Source organism: Oreochromis niloticus, linkage group LG5, assembly GCF_001858045.2.
Source record: "Oreochromis niloticus isolate F11D_XX linkage group LG5, O_niloticus_UMD_NMBU, whole genome shotgun sequence".
In the NCBI taxonomy this organism is placed as follows: domain Eukaryota; kingdom Metazoa; phylum Chordata; class Actinopteri; order Cichliformes; family Cichlidae; genus Oreochromis; species Oreochromis niloticus.
In genome coordinates, this window is record NC_031970.2 from 16439336 (window position 1) to 16460586 (window position 21251).

The following is a 21251-nucleotide window of genomic DNA, read 5'->3' on the forward strand; positions in this document are numbered from 1 at the left end:
AAAATTAGAAGTAGATAATTTAAAAAAAATCTTATTAATACAAGCCATTTTTTACTGGAGTTAAACATCACTTATTCACACAAAATGGCCATATGGTAATGCACTTTTGACTGAAGGTTATACCACGGAGACTAATGATTTGACACTAATGCCACCTCCTGCATTAGTCTTTTGAAGCAGACCTTGAAACCTGAAGAGCCTCGAATAAAAACTGTGATAATCTAACAGGCTTGGCTGTCATATTGCAGCCAAGCCGAGAAGGGATACAAAATACTAACATTTGACACAGGTCAGGAATAAAGGACCACTCTACTTATTAAGATGAGTTAGTGGCAATAACAAGAAACCAAGACCCACAGCACCACTACAATCAATGCACTTGATAAACTTAGTCATCTCAGGCATAGGCTGAATTGAGAACCATCAAAAGAACAAAAGATTGTATTCCTGCTATTCTGTTGACTGAGCTAGACCGAGTAAACAACAAATCAAGGATGCAACAAGTAATGATGTGGAAAACAAAAGACGATGAATGTGAAGGCCAAAAAGTAATCTTCATGCACAACTTTGCTGAATAGTTTGATCAATAAAGTATTAACAACCTCACCCTGTGAAAATATTTCAAGTGATGATTTCAAGGCCTCTGAGAAGCTAATAAAAGTTTACACACCAATTTTAAACATGTTCTGAGCTTCTCTTTTATTTATTTATCTATATATATATTTTAGGGTTGGAAGAAATCTATACCTCCATCCATACAAATCTGATTTTCACACATTTCAAAAGAAAAATCATGTACAGTGCTATTCAAAAGTTTCGAGCTGCTCCTCATTTCTTTAGATTTTGCTAGGAAAATGGGAAATTGGTCAGCAATTTGTTTTTAAAATGTGGTAAATGTAAATACAGTATATGAGACAAAAAACACAGTAACGAAGAGAAGATATAATTTAAAATTGGTTCTTTGCTAAGTTGTCTGTTATGTGTAAACACAACACTTGTTCATCCATTGAGTCAGGTGGGGTTTTTTATGTTTGAGTGTTTCATGGGTCACTGTTAAGTGGCTTAACAAACAAAAAAAGAAGAGAAAAAACCACAGTCCTCTTAAAATGGTCAGGAACAAGGACTCGACTGAAAATGAAACTTTTTCTTTGGAACTTGACTATTTTTTCAAAGACCTTCAGAAAGTCTATTGATGAGAACTATTGATGAAGACTACTTAAAAAAAATAAATAAATAATAAAAGAGTGTGGTGCCTTGAAAACAAAATATAAAGAAATGAGTGGCTCTAGAGGCATAGTACTATATAGTTCATCTTGGAAATGTAATATTTTCAGTAATTCATCACTCAAGTCAACCTGTCCTCTAATTAAAAATCCAAAAACCTCCATTCAAGTGAAACTGATTAAATCAATTTCATGAGACAATGACATGAATGTGCTAAAAAACATTAAGTAGACCTCATCTAACTAGCTTTTGCACTGTAATATTTTGTGGCAGTATAGTTTCATTTTCCTGATTTGGACAGTGCTTTAACAATGCAAAATTCCCTTTGTACTGTAAACGTCCAAAAAATGCACCCAGCCGTGTTAGTTCCATTTTTGTAAATAAGCACCCCGCAGCATTGCTCGGCTGTGTCAGTGGCCTTGGTTGTCATGGAGGCTAACAACTCTCATTATGATCAAATGCAAAGGATGACATTACTCGCAGAGAGAAACCGTGCCAAAAGCGCAGAGATCAATTAGGGTCAAGGTTTTCACACCAGTGGTCCACGGATTTGCTCAGTGGGGGGATTAAAAAAAAGGTTTACGGTTTGAAGTAGCTCTTAATAAGTAAACTTCAAAATGCATCTGTAAACAAGGCACTGAACACAAAGAGAATGAGCAGAGCAGAGGAGGAGTACAGTAGAGCCAATAACAAAGAAATCTCTGGATCCACTGATAGATGTACAGAAATCTTGGCAGATACTACTGAGTGTCATTTCAGTGATTGTGCTGCTGTGGTTTGAAATTTGACATTTCAAGTATAAAATCTCTGAAATCCACATGCTTAAATTCCTGTGTTTAACATGCACACATGCAATTTTTTTAATCACTTAAAGATTTACATTTTGATATCATATTGGATAACTTCAGTCTTGCATCACATCAGTGAAATTATATTTTAAAGCAGTTTCTAGACACAATGACCACATTTTGACTAATCTAGTGATTACATGCAAAGTGAAGCTGCATGATTACAATGATCCTGCAAATCAAAGAGTCCCATATTTCCAGATGAGGATTTTCCTGCTGTATGATTGTAGTATTACTCCCAATGCTCATAAAAAACTACAGATAAAACATATTAAAGCAATCTTAAGTCATGTTGTATAAAATAACAGTAGCATGCAAAACTCTGGGTTTCCCTGGTCAGTAATTCCCGTTACTGTAAAGAGTTAAGTGAGTAGAAGATGAATGATTTCCACATACTGTAAAGTAAAAGATAATTTGCATTTTTTTTTTAAAGCACAGGAGAAAAAAAGATAGAGCCCCACATAACTGTTTCTACACCCTGAGAGATTTGAGATCTCAGATATCTTTTATCAAGGTCTCGGAGATAAATTAGCTTTTTAGGGAATTGGCTTTTTCACAATCATCCTTAGGAAAGGCCAGGTGATTTAAATATCAAAGCTTTAACTATACACTGACTCTTCAAACCTTGTCCCAACAATCAGAAGCAATTGGCTCCTCCAAGCAGCGTTTTAGTGTGCTAAAAGCTAAAATCCTCCACAAAGCAGGAGAAGGAAAGAAACAAAGGGTTTTCATGTAGCCACTTCCTCAGTTCATAACATAATTAAGAAATTGCAGTGAACAGGAACCGTAGGGGTCAATATAAGTTCAGAAAACTTTTTTTTTTTTCTTCAGAAAGAACTGCTATAAGAATGTGAGCTTTATGGAAATGTCAGGTGGGAAAAATAAACTTTCATGCATCATTATCAGAAAAGTCAGCTTTGGAAATCTGCAAATAAACAGCTAAACAAGCATTTTAGAGACGAGTTCCGTGGACTGGAAAGGTTAAAAAAATAAATTTAAAAAAATCATTTTGAGGCTGCAATAAGCAAAGCTATGTTTTGTGCAGGATTTCATTAAAAAAAAAATGCATTACAGTAGCAACTGCTAAGCAAGGGGATAGATCGATCATACTTTTGGCTTGTGTTTCAGCCAGTGGCACGGGAAACATTTCAGTGGTAGAGAGAAGAATGGATTCAATGAAATACCAGCAAATTCTGCAAGCAAACACGAGACCATCTGTATAGATGCTGTAGTAGGAAAGAGGATGGCTTCTACAACAGGATAATGATCCTAAACACACTTTAAAATCCACAGTGGAGTATCTCAAGAAGCACAGGCCCTTACAGCCACCCCAACTGTGGATCACAAAAGAAAAGACGGTCAAAGACTCTCACAGAACTTTAGTAAAGGAAAGGGTTGAAAAAGCACACCTAAAATGAAAGACTCTAAGCTGGCTGAAAAATGTGTTTACAAACTACGATACTTGCCAGAAGGGATGTTACTAAGAGCCGACCATGCCCAGTTTCATGCTTCAGGTTCGGGTTTCCCCTCTATTTTGAACAGTAGATGATGGAAATGATTAAATAATCCTGCCCAAATTATCAAAGAAATGTATCTGGTTTGAAAATCACGTCATCTATTTGTGTATTCACGGGAAGATAAATTTTAACCAAGGGTACTCAAAATTTGCAAGCCACTGTATACAGTCAGGGAAAAAATTACTTCAACTCCAGCTGATTTTGTAAGTCAGTCGAGAATTTCAATGGAAGGTTTATTTGACCAGTGAGAGACAGGAACAATAACCAAAAAAATAATCCAGAAAAATGCACTTCAAAAAGTTCCATGAACAAAATAAGTATTTGATCAATCAGCAAGATTTATGGCTCCCAGGTGTATTTTATACAGGTAACGAGCTGACATTGGGAGCCTTCGCAACTCGTTACCTGTATAAAAGACAGCCGCCCATAGAAGCAATCATTCTGTCCAGATTCCAAACTCTGCACCATGGCCAAGACCAGAGAGCTTTCCAAGGATGTCAGGGACAAGATTGTGAACCAACGCAAGGCTGGAATGGGCTACAAGACCATCACAAAGCAGCTGGGTGAGAAGGTGTAAACAGTTGGTGCGATTATTCGCACATGGAAGAACCATAAAATAACTGCCGATCTCCCTTGGTCTGGAGCTCCACGCAAGATCTCACGCAAGTTTCAATGATAATGAGAGCGTTGAGGTACCAGGCCAGAACTACTTGGGAGGAACTTGTCAATGATCTTAAGGCTGGTGGGACCATAGTCACCAAGAAAACTGTTGGTAATACACAGTTTTCTTGGTGAAATCCTGCAGTGCCTGCAAGGTCCCCCTGCTCAACAAAGCACATGTACAAGCCCGTTTGAAGTTTTCCACTGAACATCTCAATGATTCAGAGGAGGACTGGGTGAAATTGTTGTGTACAGATGAGACCAAAATCGAGCTATTTTACCTCAACTCAACTCGCCGTGTCTGGAGGAGGAAGAATGCTGCTTATGACTCCAAGAACACAGTCCCCACCGTCGAACACGGAAGTGGAAACATTATGCTTTGGAGGCGTTTTTCTGCCAAGGGGACAGGACAACTGCACCGCATCAAAGGGAGAATGGATGGGGCATGTCAACTCTTGGGTGAGAACCTCCTTCCCTCAGCCAGGGCATCGAAAATGGGTCGTGGGTGGGTATTCCACCATGACCGTGATCCAAAACACACGGCCAAGGCAACAAAGGATTGGCTGAAGAAGAAGCATATTAAGGTCTTGTAGTGGCCAAGTCAGTCCCCAGACCTTAATACCATAGAAAATCTGTGGAGGGGGCTGACGGTTCGAGTTGTCAAACATCAGCCACGAAACATTAATGACCTGGAGAGGATCCGCAAAGAGGAGTGGGACAAAATCCCCCCCGAGATGTGTGCAAGACTTGTGGCCAACTACAACACTGGTCTGACCTCTGTGATTAGCAACAATTGTTTTTCCACCAAGTACTACAGCATGTTTTGCAAATACTTATTTCATTCATGCAAATGCAAATTAATTTATATCTTTTTTGAAATGCATTTTTCTGGATTTTATGGTTATTGTTTAAATAAACCCACCACTGAAATTATAGACTGATCATTTTTTGTTAGTGGGCAAACTTACAAAAATCAGCTGGGGCTCAAATAATTTTTTCCCTGACTGTATAACCATCACATGCCATGTCTCAAAATAGCACTCTTAGAAATGAAAGATGATTGGTATTACTGCTGCATTGCTTTTTGAATGAGGGATAAACAAATTCTCTACTGCAAACCTGTCTTTCCAGTGTTCTTCATCGTGGTCTGGTTGGAGGACTCTGTGTTGAACTTGTCGAGCTCCAGCTTCAGGTACTCCTGAGAAATCTGAGCTTGTTCATCTGCAATGTCCACAGGTGATTGGTTGTTTCCGGCACATTCTGGGTATAAGGCTGCCCAGCCTCGAGGTCCATGGCTTCCTGCAGAAATAAAAGACACAAGATGTATGATGATTATGCACAATGCAGACTAGCCCCTAGAAATCACATCTGTCTAAGCATACTGGCTCTGACACATACATAGAAACCCTGACAATAATACTGGAATAGCAGCAATAAGGATTCTGTGCTATATTCACTGAGCTGCAGTGCCTTCTAAATCTGGTCGCACCCCACCCTCCCACTGCAGGGAAAACATGTAAACATTATGAAAATTCATCATCTGGGTAAAGGCAATTCCAGTCTTAATTGTCTATGTATATGATATAAATATCCATAGGAAGCATAATCCCATCGTGCTGCACTAATTGAAATTGAGCCTACAGTGGGCACAGAATTGATGGGCATCCATCTCTCCTTCTATCCTTAAAACAAAGCAAAATATATAAAAAAATAGAAAAAACCTACAACAAATATTTAAACATATTCAACAGAAAATACTCCAGATTAACCATTAATCTGCTGTGTGTGCTGAAAACGAACTTCCTGTAACATCATCATCCACTGTCTGCACTTTTCTAATCCTCTATCCCCTACAGTGGCGGCGCTACAAAGGAATAATCCACAACCGACAGGGGTCCCCTTGATCTCTTCTCGGGTACAATTGGCCAATGCAACAACAAAAGCTGAGGGGATCAGGGGAACAAGGAAGCATGCATGGATTTTAACTTTTCTGGGTTAACACAATATTCATGATCCCATTCCCCACAGACATAGGGCAACTTTGCTACAGGCTCATGAAAAAGATATAAGAACTCCTCTCCATGAGAACGCGCCGAATCAAGGGTGGCTTTAGGCCTTGCTGCATTTAAATACCTTGCAGCCAATGAGGCTGTGCTCAAGTCTCTTAAAATGATAGTGTGACATTTAAGATTATTTGGAAACAATCAGTTTTAACATATCGACCAGAGGACAAATATGCACTTGAAGTGTGTGCAGACGCAAGAAGAGAAATTGCTTTATTAATTGCTCCAATAAAAAGGGCCAGGTTCTGAAAAGTGCACTAAAATCAAGGAAATATCTTTGATTTGTCCACCAAATTCACAAGACCACCTACAAGAGTATAGTATAATAAGGTCTGAATCATAGTGAAATGTTTAAATGGATTGGAGCTACATTTCTAACTAATGACTACATCTACAGAGCGGGATTATATTTATCAGTCATGATTGTAGAGTTACCAATGTATTTGTACCAATATAAAGCCTAATATTTGATCAAATGAAAGAGGACTCCATTATGAAAAACCAGTAATACTATGAAGCAAGTGAAAGCTGCTTGCCAATCATAAATTCCGAAAGGATTTGCATAAAATTGGAGCAAATGTCGACCATGATGCAATACAATGTTATGTGCACAAAGGTTTGTTGAGCCTTTGTGTAAAAATGTACATTTTCCCTTATCATGTTTAACTTGTATCTTAAGGTAGTTACTCTATCAAACTCTATCAAGAGCATTTTTTTAAAACCTAATTTTTAAATTAAAGCTCTGTAATCTATTAAATTTCCCATCAACAATGAAACAACTGCGTCCTATAATGTAAAAAGCTGCTTGCTACTAAGGCAAAGGCAAAATATCTAGCAATTCAAAGTGATTTTATGAAGCAAACCAGAGCAAAAACATCCTTGCGATCACAAAGCAGTTGAATTCTCATACTGCTTCATTTAAAAAAAGGAAGAAAAAAAACCCCCTAATGCTTAGAATCAAAATTCTTTCATTGGTTAAAGAAAATCCATCTAACTCAATCTAAATCAAGACAACCTTTCAAGTAGGTAATCTCATTCAAAATTGTAACAATCACTTCCAAGAAGGTGCAAACCACTGGTTACACTCAAGAACAGGAAGGACAGATTAGACTTAGACAACTTGTAGCTTCTGTCAGAATGATGGGAAGAGAAAAGAACGGAGAAGGAAAGAAACAGCTCATGATTGAAAGCATAACACATCAATCTGTCAATCATATTGGAGGCAATGTTATGGCACTGGCATGCATGACTGCCAACAAAACCAGGCTGTTAACAGAAGTAGCAGGATGAATTCTGAAGTGTACAGGGCAATGCTCTCTGCTCAGATTCATCCAAAAGCTACATAAACTGATTGGACAGAGCTTCACAGTGCAAATGGATAAGACCCAAAGCACACTGCAAAAACAACCCAAGAGCTTCTCGGCGCATAAAAAAACGTCATGATATTCTTCAGCAGCCGAGTCAGTCACGTGATGTCAACCCAACAGAGCATCTCAAGGAGGTTCTAGATGTCAGTCACTGAAAGCTTAGAATTTTCATCCAAGTATTAAAAACAATGCCTACATTTAAAATGTGTAATTTTGTCCATTTACTTTTAAGACACTGGAAATGGAGAACTGTATAAAAATTGTGCCGTGTGATTTCTAAATAGTTACAGCAATATTTTGTGTAAACCTCTTAAATTAAAGCTAAAAATCTACAGTTCAATCACATCTTGGCTGTTTGATTTAAAATCAACTGTGGTAGTATACAGAGGTGTAATTATATATGGTTCTCAGATTGAAAATGTTTGGTTACCAACGTTGCTGATAAAATTGTACACATTTGAGGTAGTCGTACAGTAGGCTACGACTTGCTTCAATCCCATTTGTGTTTGCAGAAAATGCATGTTTTCTTTGGCAGAGCGGTCTGAAATGTCTTCAGCTGCTCTGAATGCTTACCATTTCCCTAACCGACAAAGCGAGCTGTAGGGGCTAGCAAAGCTACAGATGGAAAAAAAATTAAATTAAAAAATACATCACCCTAAAAACTGTTCTGCAGTGGGCGGTTTCAACCCCCATTCTCTTGCTTTCCCGTTCTCCCCCTTGAGTGAATCGTGGCAAGCGACAACAAATTTCAGATGTTACTGAGATCCACAAGGCTTCACAGACCTTGATAACATATTTCAAAATGCCACAGAATATAAAAACAACTGAATTTTTGTTGGTAAGCAATATGATATTCAGTCAAAGTTTAGGTGTTAATGTTATTAAACTAGCACATTGGATTGACTGTGTTGTTTCATAGGTTTCTTTCATTCGAAGTGTAAAACTGTGTAATCTTTTGCTAATTTTCCAGTGAAACAAACATTACATCCCATTTACTGCAAGAGAAATAATTCAGCCTTTCAAGAAGAGAAAGGGAGGAGCAGTGCTAAAATCAGATAAGTGCGGGTTACACAGCAGTCGATTAATCTGTCTCATCACCATCCATCAGAATGACTATAATCCTAGCGGTTAAGCCTTTCTCATTGCAGCCTTGCCTCTCTATAAGGCTGAGGTGAAGAAATTAAAAAAAGGTACTGGTTCCAAAATGCGGTGAAATGATTTATCTGAAACATTACACACTATAGGTACTTTCAACTACACCGAGTATGTGGCTCTGTGAGAAGAGCTCCTGCAATATGCTACATGTCACATTTATTCTACTGAAAATCTTTTGTGCCGTCAGGTAGTTCAATGAGTATACTGGATTTTATGAGCATATATTTGACAAACAAAAATAAATGACTTACGCTTATGTAACAGCTCCTATCTCAGGAATATCTCCAGTTTAAACGGAAAATCACAGCATGGTTCAACAGCTATGAATCACCGCTCACATTTACAATTCGCCGGGGGATTCAAGAAGGGTGAAAGAATGAAACTAAATGGCAGTTCAGCTGGTACTGCAGGCATGATTAGAAGCATGGTTGTGTGACTTTTCGAGACCAGTTGCAAGTTAGAAATATCAAGTTCTTCAGTTCTACAGAATAAGCTAGAAGCTGCTCAGATGATGCACAGATACTAAATTAATAAATACTCAGTGGTATCAAAACTCAACTGCACACAGTAGAAGCTAAATCATCACAAAAAACTGTTCAATTTGGTCAGCTATTTCTAATTCTTTGCAAGAAAACTGATGATGATAAGTGACAAGTGGCTCATTTGTGCAGTTTGGTGTCCTTGAAGGATTTGCAACACACTGCAGTTATTGTATACAATAACTGCTTAACAATTAACTGATGATTATAGGTTATTATAGTTGTAATCTTGGTTCAGAAAATTCCATGCACACAGCAGTAAACAAAACCTCTGACAAAGAATAAATAGCCGTACAGCAATCAGCTCAAAACATGCTGAAAAAGCCTCACCAAGGTAAAACTATTTTTATTCCTGCAGGTTTAATGCTAAAATGTCTATATGCCGACATTTTTTTCTGATGGGTGAAAATGCAGGTTTACTGCTAAAACATCACCTCTAAATATGGATTTTATGTAATCATGCCTTCATCGGGCTACTTACAATCTTCGCTAGAAGTAAGATGGGTGAGGCCTATAACATTCTTCGCTCATTTTTGTTAATCCGAGCTGTTCTGGGCTTAGCTCTGTGTGATGTGACTCTGCTTTCTGCTATCTACTTGTTTTTAAGTAAAACAGGCACATGTTTCTCTCAATCTGGCACTTTCAGTTCCAGGCGTCATCCCATTAACCTTGGGATAAACAGCCGTGCCTGTGCTACCATGGCAATGCTGACAGAATGGCGATTGCCTTGTCATTTCCGTTTTGTCCCCTGCAGTGAAAGCACGCATGCTGTATGCCGGCTGGCAGACCTCCCAGAATTGGCACACTAGCACTTGCAAAAATCTACGCTGATCAGTCCATATGCATGAGTACCACTGACAACAAAACATGGCCAGAAGATAGAAGGCACAGTGTCAGCAGTAAGGAGGGTCACAGCGGTTGTATAGATGGAGAAGCGCAAGAGAAGATCATCCTATGTGTGTGCTGCCTAATCTGTTCAGTGAATGCAGGCGCATCGGATAACATTTCGAACAACGCTCCTGCTGTCAGTTTCAATATGCTGATAACACTCCAGAGGGTGGAGCCGCACATGCTGCAGCACTCAGGAGTATCAAATGTCCAGGTTAGACAAGCGATGAGCTCACGGCTCGTATGATGTTCAGACAAGCCAAAGGAACAGACTGAGTCGCTAATCAGACAACGGCTGCCAAGGGTTATTTTTTTTCTCGTGCCCTCACAAAATGTGTGTGGTAACATTAACATTGTTTAATGTAATATTGTACTCACAACTGTGTGAGATTAGACCCAACACAGTGAAATCGTGCACATGGTATACATGTTAAACTAGATTATTTTGGTAACTTAAATTAACTGAAGCTAAAACATAAAGTATATCATTACCAAAGACCTAAGGTTATGGGCCAACCAGTGGACTTCCTCAATATTGCCATTTACAGAATGGTGTCATCAGCACAGCTCATGTATATATACGTATTTTTTATAACCTTCAAATGAAGATACTGATTCACAGTGAGGTTAATCTAATTATACATAGTTTTTGAAGCTTGGATGGGGCCCTCGCTGAGGATGTAGAGCGTTTAAGGGTTTGTATATTAAAAATGAACTTTTAGGCACGGCAAGTAAAAAGCACTAGTCTGTCACACTACGTGCATTTTACAGTCCTATCTTCAGTAAACTGCTAAGCCGGAGCTCCTTTGCATAAAACAAACCGACAGACTTTATCCCTTTGTTCCACTTTCTCTGTGTCAGGCAGATCTCCTTACATGCTTCCTGGCAGCTCTGTGACCTAATGGCTGGGATGTGATGTGATGAAGGAAAGAGAGAGCGAGTTCAGAGCAAAAGCTGAAACTACTGAGGGAAGGGCGGGGGATAAAAAAAACAAAAAAACAATTCAGTTTACTGAATGATGCTGATTGTGAGTGTTTAGCAATTAAGATACAAACTCCCACTGCACCAACTATAAGCTGCCAGGAACGGTCTGCAGTTCATTGTCATTTCTTGGATTCGCTACACTGGGGCTCGGCCTAACACCTTTATTTTCTATGCAATGTGGGATTTTGGTATCATTGTAAAACACAAAAGGCTTCTTTGAAAGAAAGAGAACAGAGGGGAATATCTACCATAAAGCTCTGATTGCAAATGAGTCTGAATACATTTGAAACTATATCAGACAGCATGCAACTACAACCAAAGTGAGGAAACTCATTCTGGCAAAACTGGGGCAGCCAATTTTGGTGACTGACTGTTCCAGTCTAAATGGGGTCATGCTGCCAAAACTACCAATGTTACACCAGAGTGAAATAAGTGACTAAACAACATTTCAACCGGAGACAGAGTCCTTTTTGCTGGTGTTCAACAAGAGAAATGTAATGAATAAAAATTGGTACTCTTAGAAGTTTCAACACGTCCACAGATGTCTTACCCAGACATATAATGGAAACTTTCAGGTAACTGGAAAGGTGTTTATGAAAGTGAATCATTAATTGCAACAATTAGATTTCTATCTCCTGTACTCTCAAAAGGAGTTTCTTGTCAGAATCCTTTACTGGCTAATCTGCATAAGACGACTCAATTATCAGTGAACCATGAAGGTACAAACCATAATGCCCTCAGTGGGCGTCGGGATGCTTCAAAGAAAAGTGAAGAAATACGTGAATAAGAACAGTCAACCCAGGAATTGCAAAACAAGAAAATAATTGCAGTCGGCCTACCCACTTTTAAAACCTTTTTCTCAGCGTTCTCAACCAATATCCACTTCTTAGTGAGATCTAGTACTTGGTATATCAGTGCAGTTTGCAAGAATGAAAAAAGGCGTCTGGGGGTCACTGTGGGGGTACGTAGAGGGTGAAGCATGAGTGAGTCTTCAGTTACACTTCACCAAATTAAATGTGCATTTGCTTGACCTTGTCAATTCTGTGATGAACAAAGAGGTGGAGGAAAGCAAGTACACCAAAAATGTCTCTGTTCACAGTACTGTAGTGGCACTGGCTCAACTAGGAGAATTAGAAAGCCTCAGAAAGCTAATATAATATGGCAACATTTGGTCTCCAGGAAGAAGGGGAAAAAAAGAATGACCAACAAAGCATGCATCTTTAAACTTTAGTTTACATTTTCACAAATGATCACCAGATTTTTATTTTGTATTTATATGCACCATATTTAATGCAGGTGATAGTTGTACATGTTGGTACAAGCAGACTCTGAAGATCTCTATGTAAAAACCAAAAACAAAAGTTGAGTCGTTTTATAACAAATTAGTGCAACAACATTTGCAACTGGTAATTGAACATCAGAGGGTTGTGTTATTTTAATCTGAATTTTAAATGATCAAATGTTAAGATTTTGCAGACGCTACAGAGGATAGGATTTTTTTTCAAGCTTGTCAAAAGGAAGGCAGTATTGCTTAGAAACTGTAAAGGCAAGAAAAAAGTAATCAAAAAGCAAATAAAAGTAAATTAAGCTAGCAAGCAATTACATTTTTTATTACAGATTAAATCATACCAGGTTTGGTTCCTTCTCATGATACATTTACAGCTATTAGATTTCTGTAAGTTCAATATATGCAGTGTTTTAAAATGTATAAAAGTAATGTGAAATGTAACATTTACTTGTAATAGAAGCTTTATTATGAAATAAACCAAATTCAATTGCTGTATGTGCCTACATAAAGAATTCATTTAACTCTATACTTGGTTTCCATGTTAAATAGATTTACATTTTAACAATAACACTGTAAAAGTAACAACTTACAGGCTTAAATTGATCTAATTAACTGTAGAAATGCATTTTAGCACATAAGACAAAGTTAAATCCTACCCCCTAGAAAGCATTTGAAAATATTCAACAGACACTAAACATTTTTTTCCTCTGTGAGAGAAATACTTCATCACTCATTCAAATGACTTACTCAGTTTCAGGTGACTGCAGGTTTCCCCAACCTTATAAACAGTACTTTAACATAACGACCAAAAACTAGCACCACTGACTAACAATGAGCTGAGTTCAATTTTATGATCATTAATATGCAAATTGTCATGACCACTGATCAATGGCCCAGAGTACCATTCACAGAATGTTAGGAAATAGTTGCAATCACAGCATTGTAAAATGGTAAAAGATGTACCCTTAGGCCCCCTCCTCGGTAAATGGCTTCCTTGACTCCCTGCTCGAACCTATCCAGGATGTCTACATCCTCAATACTGAAAGAGTGGCCACTGGACATTAGGTGTAATTAGACTGCGGAGTCCTGGACTGATAAGATAGCTCTTCTGTGCTGTGCCATCCTCTTAGCCAGAGGTTGTTTGGTTTCCCCGATGTATAATTCACGGCAATCCTCCTGGCACTTAACCGCGTACACTGTACTACTCTGTTTGTGTCGGGAGACCCGATCCTTGGAGTGCACCAATTTTTGGTGTAGCATGTTTTGGGGTTTGAAAGCCACAGAGATGTGGCGTTTTGAGAAAATGCGTCTCAGTTGTTCCGATACTCCCACACATAAGGGATCACACTAAAGGTTTTCGCTTAGGCAGCGGTTGTCCTTCTCTGCTGGATTGCCTGGAGCATTCTTTAGATGCCTTTCCAGCTTTGACAAATGTCCAACTGGGATAACCACATTTATTCAGGGCATTTTTTGATATGATGTTACTCTGTTCCCTGACTGCTGTGTCTGTGGGAATCGTGTCTGCTCTGTGGTGTCATCCACATACCTGAACCAATGGCTCAGTGGTGTTCCAGGATGTGATAACAGAGCCCGCTTTTCCACTTCCTCCACATACAAACTGACCACAATGGGTTAAACTTGGGAACCCATGACACACCCATTTCTGCCTGCAGTACTGACCCTTGAATGTAAAATATGTACATTGAAGACCGTTCCAAGAGCAGACACACTTAGTCAGTGCTTAGGGTGGGGTCATCCTGTAATCTGTTACGGACTGCACTGCTTCACTAATTGGAACATGAGTGAAGGGAGATGAAACGTCATACGAGACGCATTCTGAACGTGGCGTTTTGAGCTGCCTACCAACCCTACCTTAAGAAAAAGCTAGAAAATTTGTAACCAAGTCAGCTGAGACTGAAGAGTTAACTTTGATGTGTGACAAAATGCATTTCCCACTGAAAACGCTACAAAATGAACAACATCAACTTTTTGGAATTTCCTTACTTTGATGATTGAGCATGCATCGAGACATGCTTAGACTTTGTTTTTTTACTAAAGTTAGCACTTGAAATTGAAAAATACAGTGTTAAACAAAAAAATATCAGCCCGCTGGGTCATGAAAACATATTTAAATTTGTGAAAAATTACAAAACTCACTCAACTCAATTCATATTTTTAATAACAAAATTGAAGCCATCAGACTGGACTTTTCTGAGAATTAAGAGATGAATCAAGCATAACATTGGACAGTTAAAACTGTTCTGTTCATGAATACAAGTAACCGATTCGGCATCTCGATCAGAAATATAATAATGTGCTTTACTTCTTTGCTGCTTTTTGGAAAACAGTAAATTGGAAAATTCATGGATAAGCTCACATACTAACCATAAACAATGGTTTTGCTCATTACTAGTACAGCTGTAGCATAAACCTTTCATTGGGTGGTGGTAATGTGATTTGTAATGTGATGCAGACATTTGTGCATCGCATTACAAAAAGAACTATTTCCTGGTTATTGTAGCTGAACAGCAAATGGACTTGGGCTACATATGATCCTGTAGCCAGTAATTGTTTTGCCATCATTTGCAATTTTAGCAAGAAAAAACAACATCCAATGAAACATTAGATCCAGCGGGTCATTAATCCATGCCCAACTTAGCCATCATATACAAGTGCTTAAGATTCATTTTGAAGTTGTACTGCCTTTTATCCATGCTGCAGGTCATATACTGACCCATTTTTAAAATAACAGGAGGCCAGTTGCTTTAGAATTTAGCGATGACTGACATGATAAGACATAGGTTTCATTAAGAGATTGTCCTTTCAGTTTCAATCACACGCTTTTCTCTGACTGCTTCTTGGGTTGGTACGACATGGTCGCTGCTTGCCAAGTCTGGAAGATCAGCATTCATATATCATCCTCGACAACTACAGCCAAAGTCACCACTATGCCTCTAACAGACTCTACCGAAGGCTTTCCTCTGCTGCTATCCATCTGCCATGGAGGTTGTAGGCCAAATTAATTTCTTGTACAGTCCTCAAGCACAAACAAGTTTTCTGCCACTGAATTAGACACAGAGTGCTTTGGGTTTAGCTTGACTTCTTAAAAGCTTTGCATTCTTCAGAACAGTCAGCTTTTCGAAAATGTGAACAAGCTTGCTGGCTCATCCGAAAAGGATCAAGCAGTATGGTCATCACAAGAAAAGAAGAAAAAATAAACCACAATGAAGTTAACCTGTGTCAAGAAAAACCTTTTCTCCTGCGGGGGGCTTCCCTGCGACCAATTAGCGGGACTGAAACCAAATGTTCCAGAGAGAGAAGTGCAGGTCAAATGCCTTATCCCCAGGGAAGTAATAATCACAAGCTAGAAAGTGATGAACCCATAATATGGAACTATGATAGGAATGGGCTCTTTTAAAGCCTGTTCATAAGTCCAGCCAATCTGCCTTTTCCATTGGAAAGTAACTGTTGGAGAGCGGCGATTCTGAGGACAGTGCTGACACAGGAATAAACTCACTCTTACAAAAGTAACTTGCCAAATTAAATCATTTAGAATCAAGCCAAATAAGAAGGTTCCTCATACACTGAAGATCAGTGACTGGAAGTAATGCACATTAATGTTACTGACTGGCCCTTAATTGGTCTACTGAATTTACTGCTACTGTCCCTTTAGTCACAGTCTAGAAAGCCACAGCTTCACAAGAGTAGGCAGGAAAAAAGAGAGAGAGTCTTGTAAGTCAATAGACCTTTCAAGAAAGTCACTAAGCTGGCAAAAAAATTTCCACCACCCCCTGTCTGCAATAAAGAACAAAATACTCGTGTCGTACATGATTTCACATTGATCCAATCATTACAAAAAGAGAATTAAAAACCAAGAAAAGTCTATACACAACCTAGCCAGATGAGTACTTTTTATTCCGCTTTCTTGTAAAGAGCCATTAGCATCCTGTGACATGTTAAAGGAACTGACACTAATTGACAGGTAACACTGAGGGCCCAACCACTACTAGACACTGGAATCTCATTTACCTTGAAGCGAGCCACTTTGTGTTTGCAGTAAAACATGTGTTGTGTGACTAAAATCTGGAGACTTCGCCTGTTTGCGGAGCAGACGGGTTAGGAGGAGGAGCAGTAGCGGGTGATTTTATTTGATTGGCTTAATGGCTGAGAAAATGACACGGTTTTTCCAGAAGTAACAAAATTAAGACATCTGTAAACTCGGCCGCGAAGAAAAACTGCACGTTTTCATCTAAATTTAAGTCCGTTCTGCTTTTAGGTTACATAACAGTTTCTTTGAAGCATTATCTTAACCCAGACATGTCTCATTATGCAATTAGCAGCGTGACCTCATACCCCTCACTCCACCCAAACATTCAAGATCTCGGCTTCGCCTCCAGCTCGCGTCTGCAGTAGAGGGTGGAGGAAAAGACAAACAATGCATTCGTCTCTGCCCATAAAACAATGTGCCTCACTAAGTGCTTTGAAAGACAAAGAGCTGCTAATGTTTATCTACGCAATCGTTCAGCGATATTAGGCTTCAAATTATTAACTATATTATACATTTTCAGGTAATTTAGATCAGAGTTTTAGCGTATCATCTGCCTTTCAGAACTAATAATAGAAAGCAATAACTTTTAAAACCCCACATAAACATGAAGCATTGAAACGAGATTGTCCATTAGACGCCTACATGAAGCCTGAAAGTAGATTCAAGATTCAAGACCTCTGTCATTATGGCAGCACAACAAAATTACAATTACACCAATCTCACCTGGTGCGTGACATTGAAAATAAAATAAAAAGGTATAAAAAAAATAATATTCTCTCTGTAGTATAATGTGGTTTAAAAAAAAAAAAAAATAGGACTGTTAACGAGGGTACAAGCCCGAGAGACATTCCCATCGTGATGAATTGCTTTCTACAAAACTGACAATATTCAAATCAAAATCTAAATATGCTCATTGTCTCACTGCGTCAGTGTGAGACTATACACGCATTGATTTCAGGTGGTCTTGCTGAGTTCTGAGAAGAAGGCATCTGATAAGAATGGCGCCACAGCCGTCTCAGAGCCTGAGCTCAATCTTTAATCAGAGGTCATTGTGTTCCACACAGCAGCCCCAAACACATAAAAGCAGGTAGAGGAAGTGCTAAATCATACAGGCATTGGGGTCTAATTGGCCACCAGAATGAGCTCCAGCCAAAATATTGTTTTCCCTTGGCGCTATCTGCTTCCATCTCGTGGGCTTTCATAGAAACTGTGGCTTCCTGTTCTTGGGTGTTGGCCACTGCATAAGTACAACATCCCCTAGTCTGTAAAAATAATCTCCAGGACCTTGTGTAAAGAATGAGAGGGACAGAAATACATTCTGTCCCGCGAGGAAGAGCTTCCCTTACAATTCAAAAGCTCTAACAGTTTCCCCTTTAATTTGGCCAAGAGCCAGCAAGCCAACAAATGCTTTGGTCACTCTGAAAGACTCTGTGGATGGTCAGCATGTAATCAACTATACTAGATTTTTTTCTAAATGAAATAAATTACAAAAACATTACTCAAATTTGTTGGCATGCTGCATAGAGATACTGAGAACAGTACCTTCAAACACATTTCAGATGTGCTTGCTACAGCGTGTGGTGTGACTAAAAGATGATGCAAGACAATGAATCATTGCAAACTTAGCATTTACACCGCACACTTAACTTAACCTTTAACCCCAGCATGAAAAATCCCCAAAATAATCAGTCCATATTTACACACTCGAGGCCGATTAAACTCACTCCGGGTTACGTTTCCCTACTCTTGAATAAAGTGAGCGTTACACAACTAGCGAGGAGATCGGTGAAATGTCTGCCTGTTTATTTCCAAAGCAGCTCAGTGCACAAGAATTAGCTCACCTCTGTGCTTCATAACAACATGCTAGTGGAAAGCTGTTACAATTTTACGCGTTAGTGTCCATTTTATGTAATTTATTGATTGTACGTTGCAATTTGAATTCATTTATATTATGTTGCAATAAAGACAATATATTGTTAAATGCAAGGAGATGTGACAGAAACATAATTCAGTTTCAATTTTTGCTTTGTTGTTTAAATATTTGTTGTAAAAAGTGTAAAAGGCATTGTACCAAAAACTTAAGTGTAACATGTAACATCAAGTCCAGATAGACGCTTTATTGTGAAATACACATAAAATTAAACCTCCTGTGTGCCTATATAAAATAAGGCATTTAAAAAAAGAAAACCATATATCCAAGAAGAGACATGCTCATTATTCTTGTGCATTCACCTCGTCAAAACAGGAGATAAATGGGGACAAAAAAATATATTGTCAACATTATGAAAAGCTTTACAACGGTTCATGTGTATAATTTAATGTAGTTGTTAAAAACTGACCAGCAACACAATCTGGGCCAAAAAAAAAAAAAAAAAAAAAAAAAAAGTTTAAATGCCGTATTGTAAAGAACTGTGCTGGAAAGGTTGACGGCATTTCTAGCTCCAGGGTATTTACACATCTAGCTATGCAATTTAAATGAGTTTAGCTTTTTTATTATAAATTTACTGCGAATTGTGAATTTGGAAGTACCATACTTTATGTAGATTTCTTATAACACGCTTCCAGCTGATTTACGTCATTTAGCTAAGGATTACAAGCCTTATGATTGCCTGGATAATGAGTAGGTTTGAGAGAGTAGGGCTGCGCATAACTCAAATAAATAAACCGAATGATTAAAAGCCTTTTCCTCTTCACTTTATGGTTGTTTTTCCTGCACATTTAAGTTGTTTTTTTCCCCCACACAAAGACCAAGTGTTTTCTCTCTGGGTTTTGCCCTCTGTGTATCAGTGCACACTGAAAGCAATCCAACACTGCATCACTGTAAGGAAGCCTCCTGCTAATTGTAAACAGGAGAGGGTGGTGAGCACTCTGTTGAGCAGAACGCAGATCTCCTCTGTAGAGCTGCAAAGTGAAACACTGATTAGTGATGCTACATTACTCTGCTTTGTCCAAGGGCAACTGTTCCATATCAGCCAACTGTGGGAAACGCAGACGCTAACCTCAGCACTCATAAATGCCCTGCAGCTGCGTGTGATGGACGTTTTAATATAAGAGAGAGTGATTGTATTCAAATCACAGTCAAAATTACACTAAGGGATAATTAGCATTTCAGGAGTAGTAGTAGTAAATGGCAATGAAGATGAAGCACTGAGGCTGAAGTATATAGATACGCTAATGTGGCACGCCATCTGTGCTATATGCATTTATGTTAGTGACGGTCCTCAGAGCAAACACTAAATAATCATTCCTGCATACTCTTACTGCAGAGGGAGCGCTGGTAGATGCCTGCCACAGGGCCCTAATTCCAGGGACTGAGGGATGAAATGGTATGAGGCTGAGATGACTGGGGGTCACTGTGCAGCGATAAACCAGAACAAGCATAAGGAGGCTGCCGCCTCTCAGGGGGAGAGAGGTTGTGAGACAAGCAGAAACCTCTCACTTACCTGCCTGTCTGTGCATCGGGGATGACCCCACAGTATGAGGTCAGGACTAAGCAGACCATTAGCCACAGTCTGCAGGTGGAGGTGAAAGATCTCCACCCACACAGTGCCCCACTCCAGATGACATGTTATCTGGAATTATATTTCACCAGCTTGTATTATTTTGTAAGAGCTCCTATTTTAAGCCTTTGGTCATGCAGTGCCATTTTTATGGTGTGAAAACCAGAAAATGTCTGGCAGTTAGAGTCAGTGTGAGCCGTTGCAAAATGTACGGGAAAAAACAAAAAACTCGTTTCTAACACTAGTCAAAGTTTCAATATAGATTGTGGAAGAAAAAGAGAAAAGCATGAATTACAGGGAGGAATTTTGACTTGAATCGCACAGTGGAGATCAGCCCTGCAAATCACTTGTATACAAGCTGCCTGGGACTGAGATCCATTGTTTACCCTTGTATAACAACCTCCTACAGGCTTATGCCCTCTTCTGTTAATCCACTAGTATTAACAGAAATAATAAATGTGCAAAAACACATGGGAGATTCACTGGTCAAAAAGAACGAGAAAAATAAAGGACAGTTACTCTAAGTAATGGCAAGAATTATTTGTACTAGTTTAGAAAGAAGCAAGGCCAAAAAAAAGAAAAAAAAAAGAAGAAGCCTTAAATCGCTTCACACTTCCTAAACATTTTCCGAGGCTGCTGTTACTACTTCAGTGTCTGGGTAATGAATGCAGTAGAATGGCTGGTTATAGCCAAAGTTTGGGTGATTGTCTGGGGAAGGTCACAAAGTCTCCACTTTTAATAAGCGCCTTCCTCTTTGGTTCATGAACTCCCTAAAGAGATACATCCAGCAAACTCCGAGCGAACTCAGCCATTATTGCGAGATATTTAGGTAACAGAGCAAAACAGACAGCGGTGGGCCATCTCTAAGACCTTCTTGGCACAGGTAAACATCACCTTTAGCCAAATTATCTTTTCAATTTGTTCCGGTAAAGTTTGACCTGAACTAAACACACATGTTTTCATCTGCTCCACACTGCACAGAGAAGCCTCCGCAGAGCCAAACCCTTATTTTCTCGGCTTATTCACACGGATCCAGTCATTCTTTGCCCGGATTTTGCCTCTGCCAGGTCGAGAGCTAAGGCAGAGGTGGGTTTTCAGCGTTTTCCTGTCTTAGTGTCTGTCAGAAAGCCTTCGTAAAAACTAACACACCAGATTTCCTGAAACTTGGTG

The 21251-nt window shown here is 39.0% G+C and overlaps 1 protein-coding gene across 1 annotated transcript in view; it reads right to left on the minus strand.

The window, feature by feature from the left end:
- LOC100705237 (receptor-type tyrosine-protein phosphatase gamma) overlaps positions 1-21251 on the minus strand; it is a 127493-nt gene that overhangs the window by 50838 nt on the left and 55404 nt on the right. Inside the window, exon 3 of the mRNA XM_005453547.4 lies at positions 5369-5548. Coding sequence (XP_005453604.1) covers positions 5369-5548 — 180 coding nt within the window. The remainder of the gene's footprint in view (positions 1-5368; positions 5549-21251) is intronic.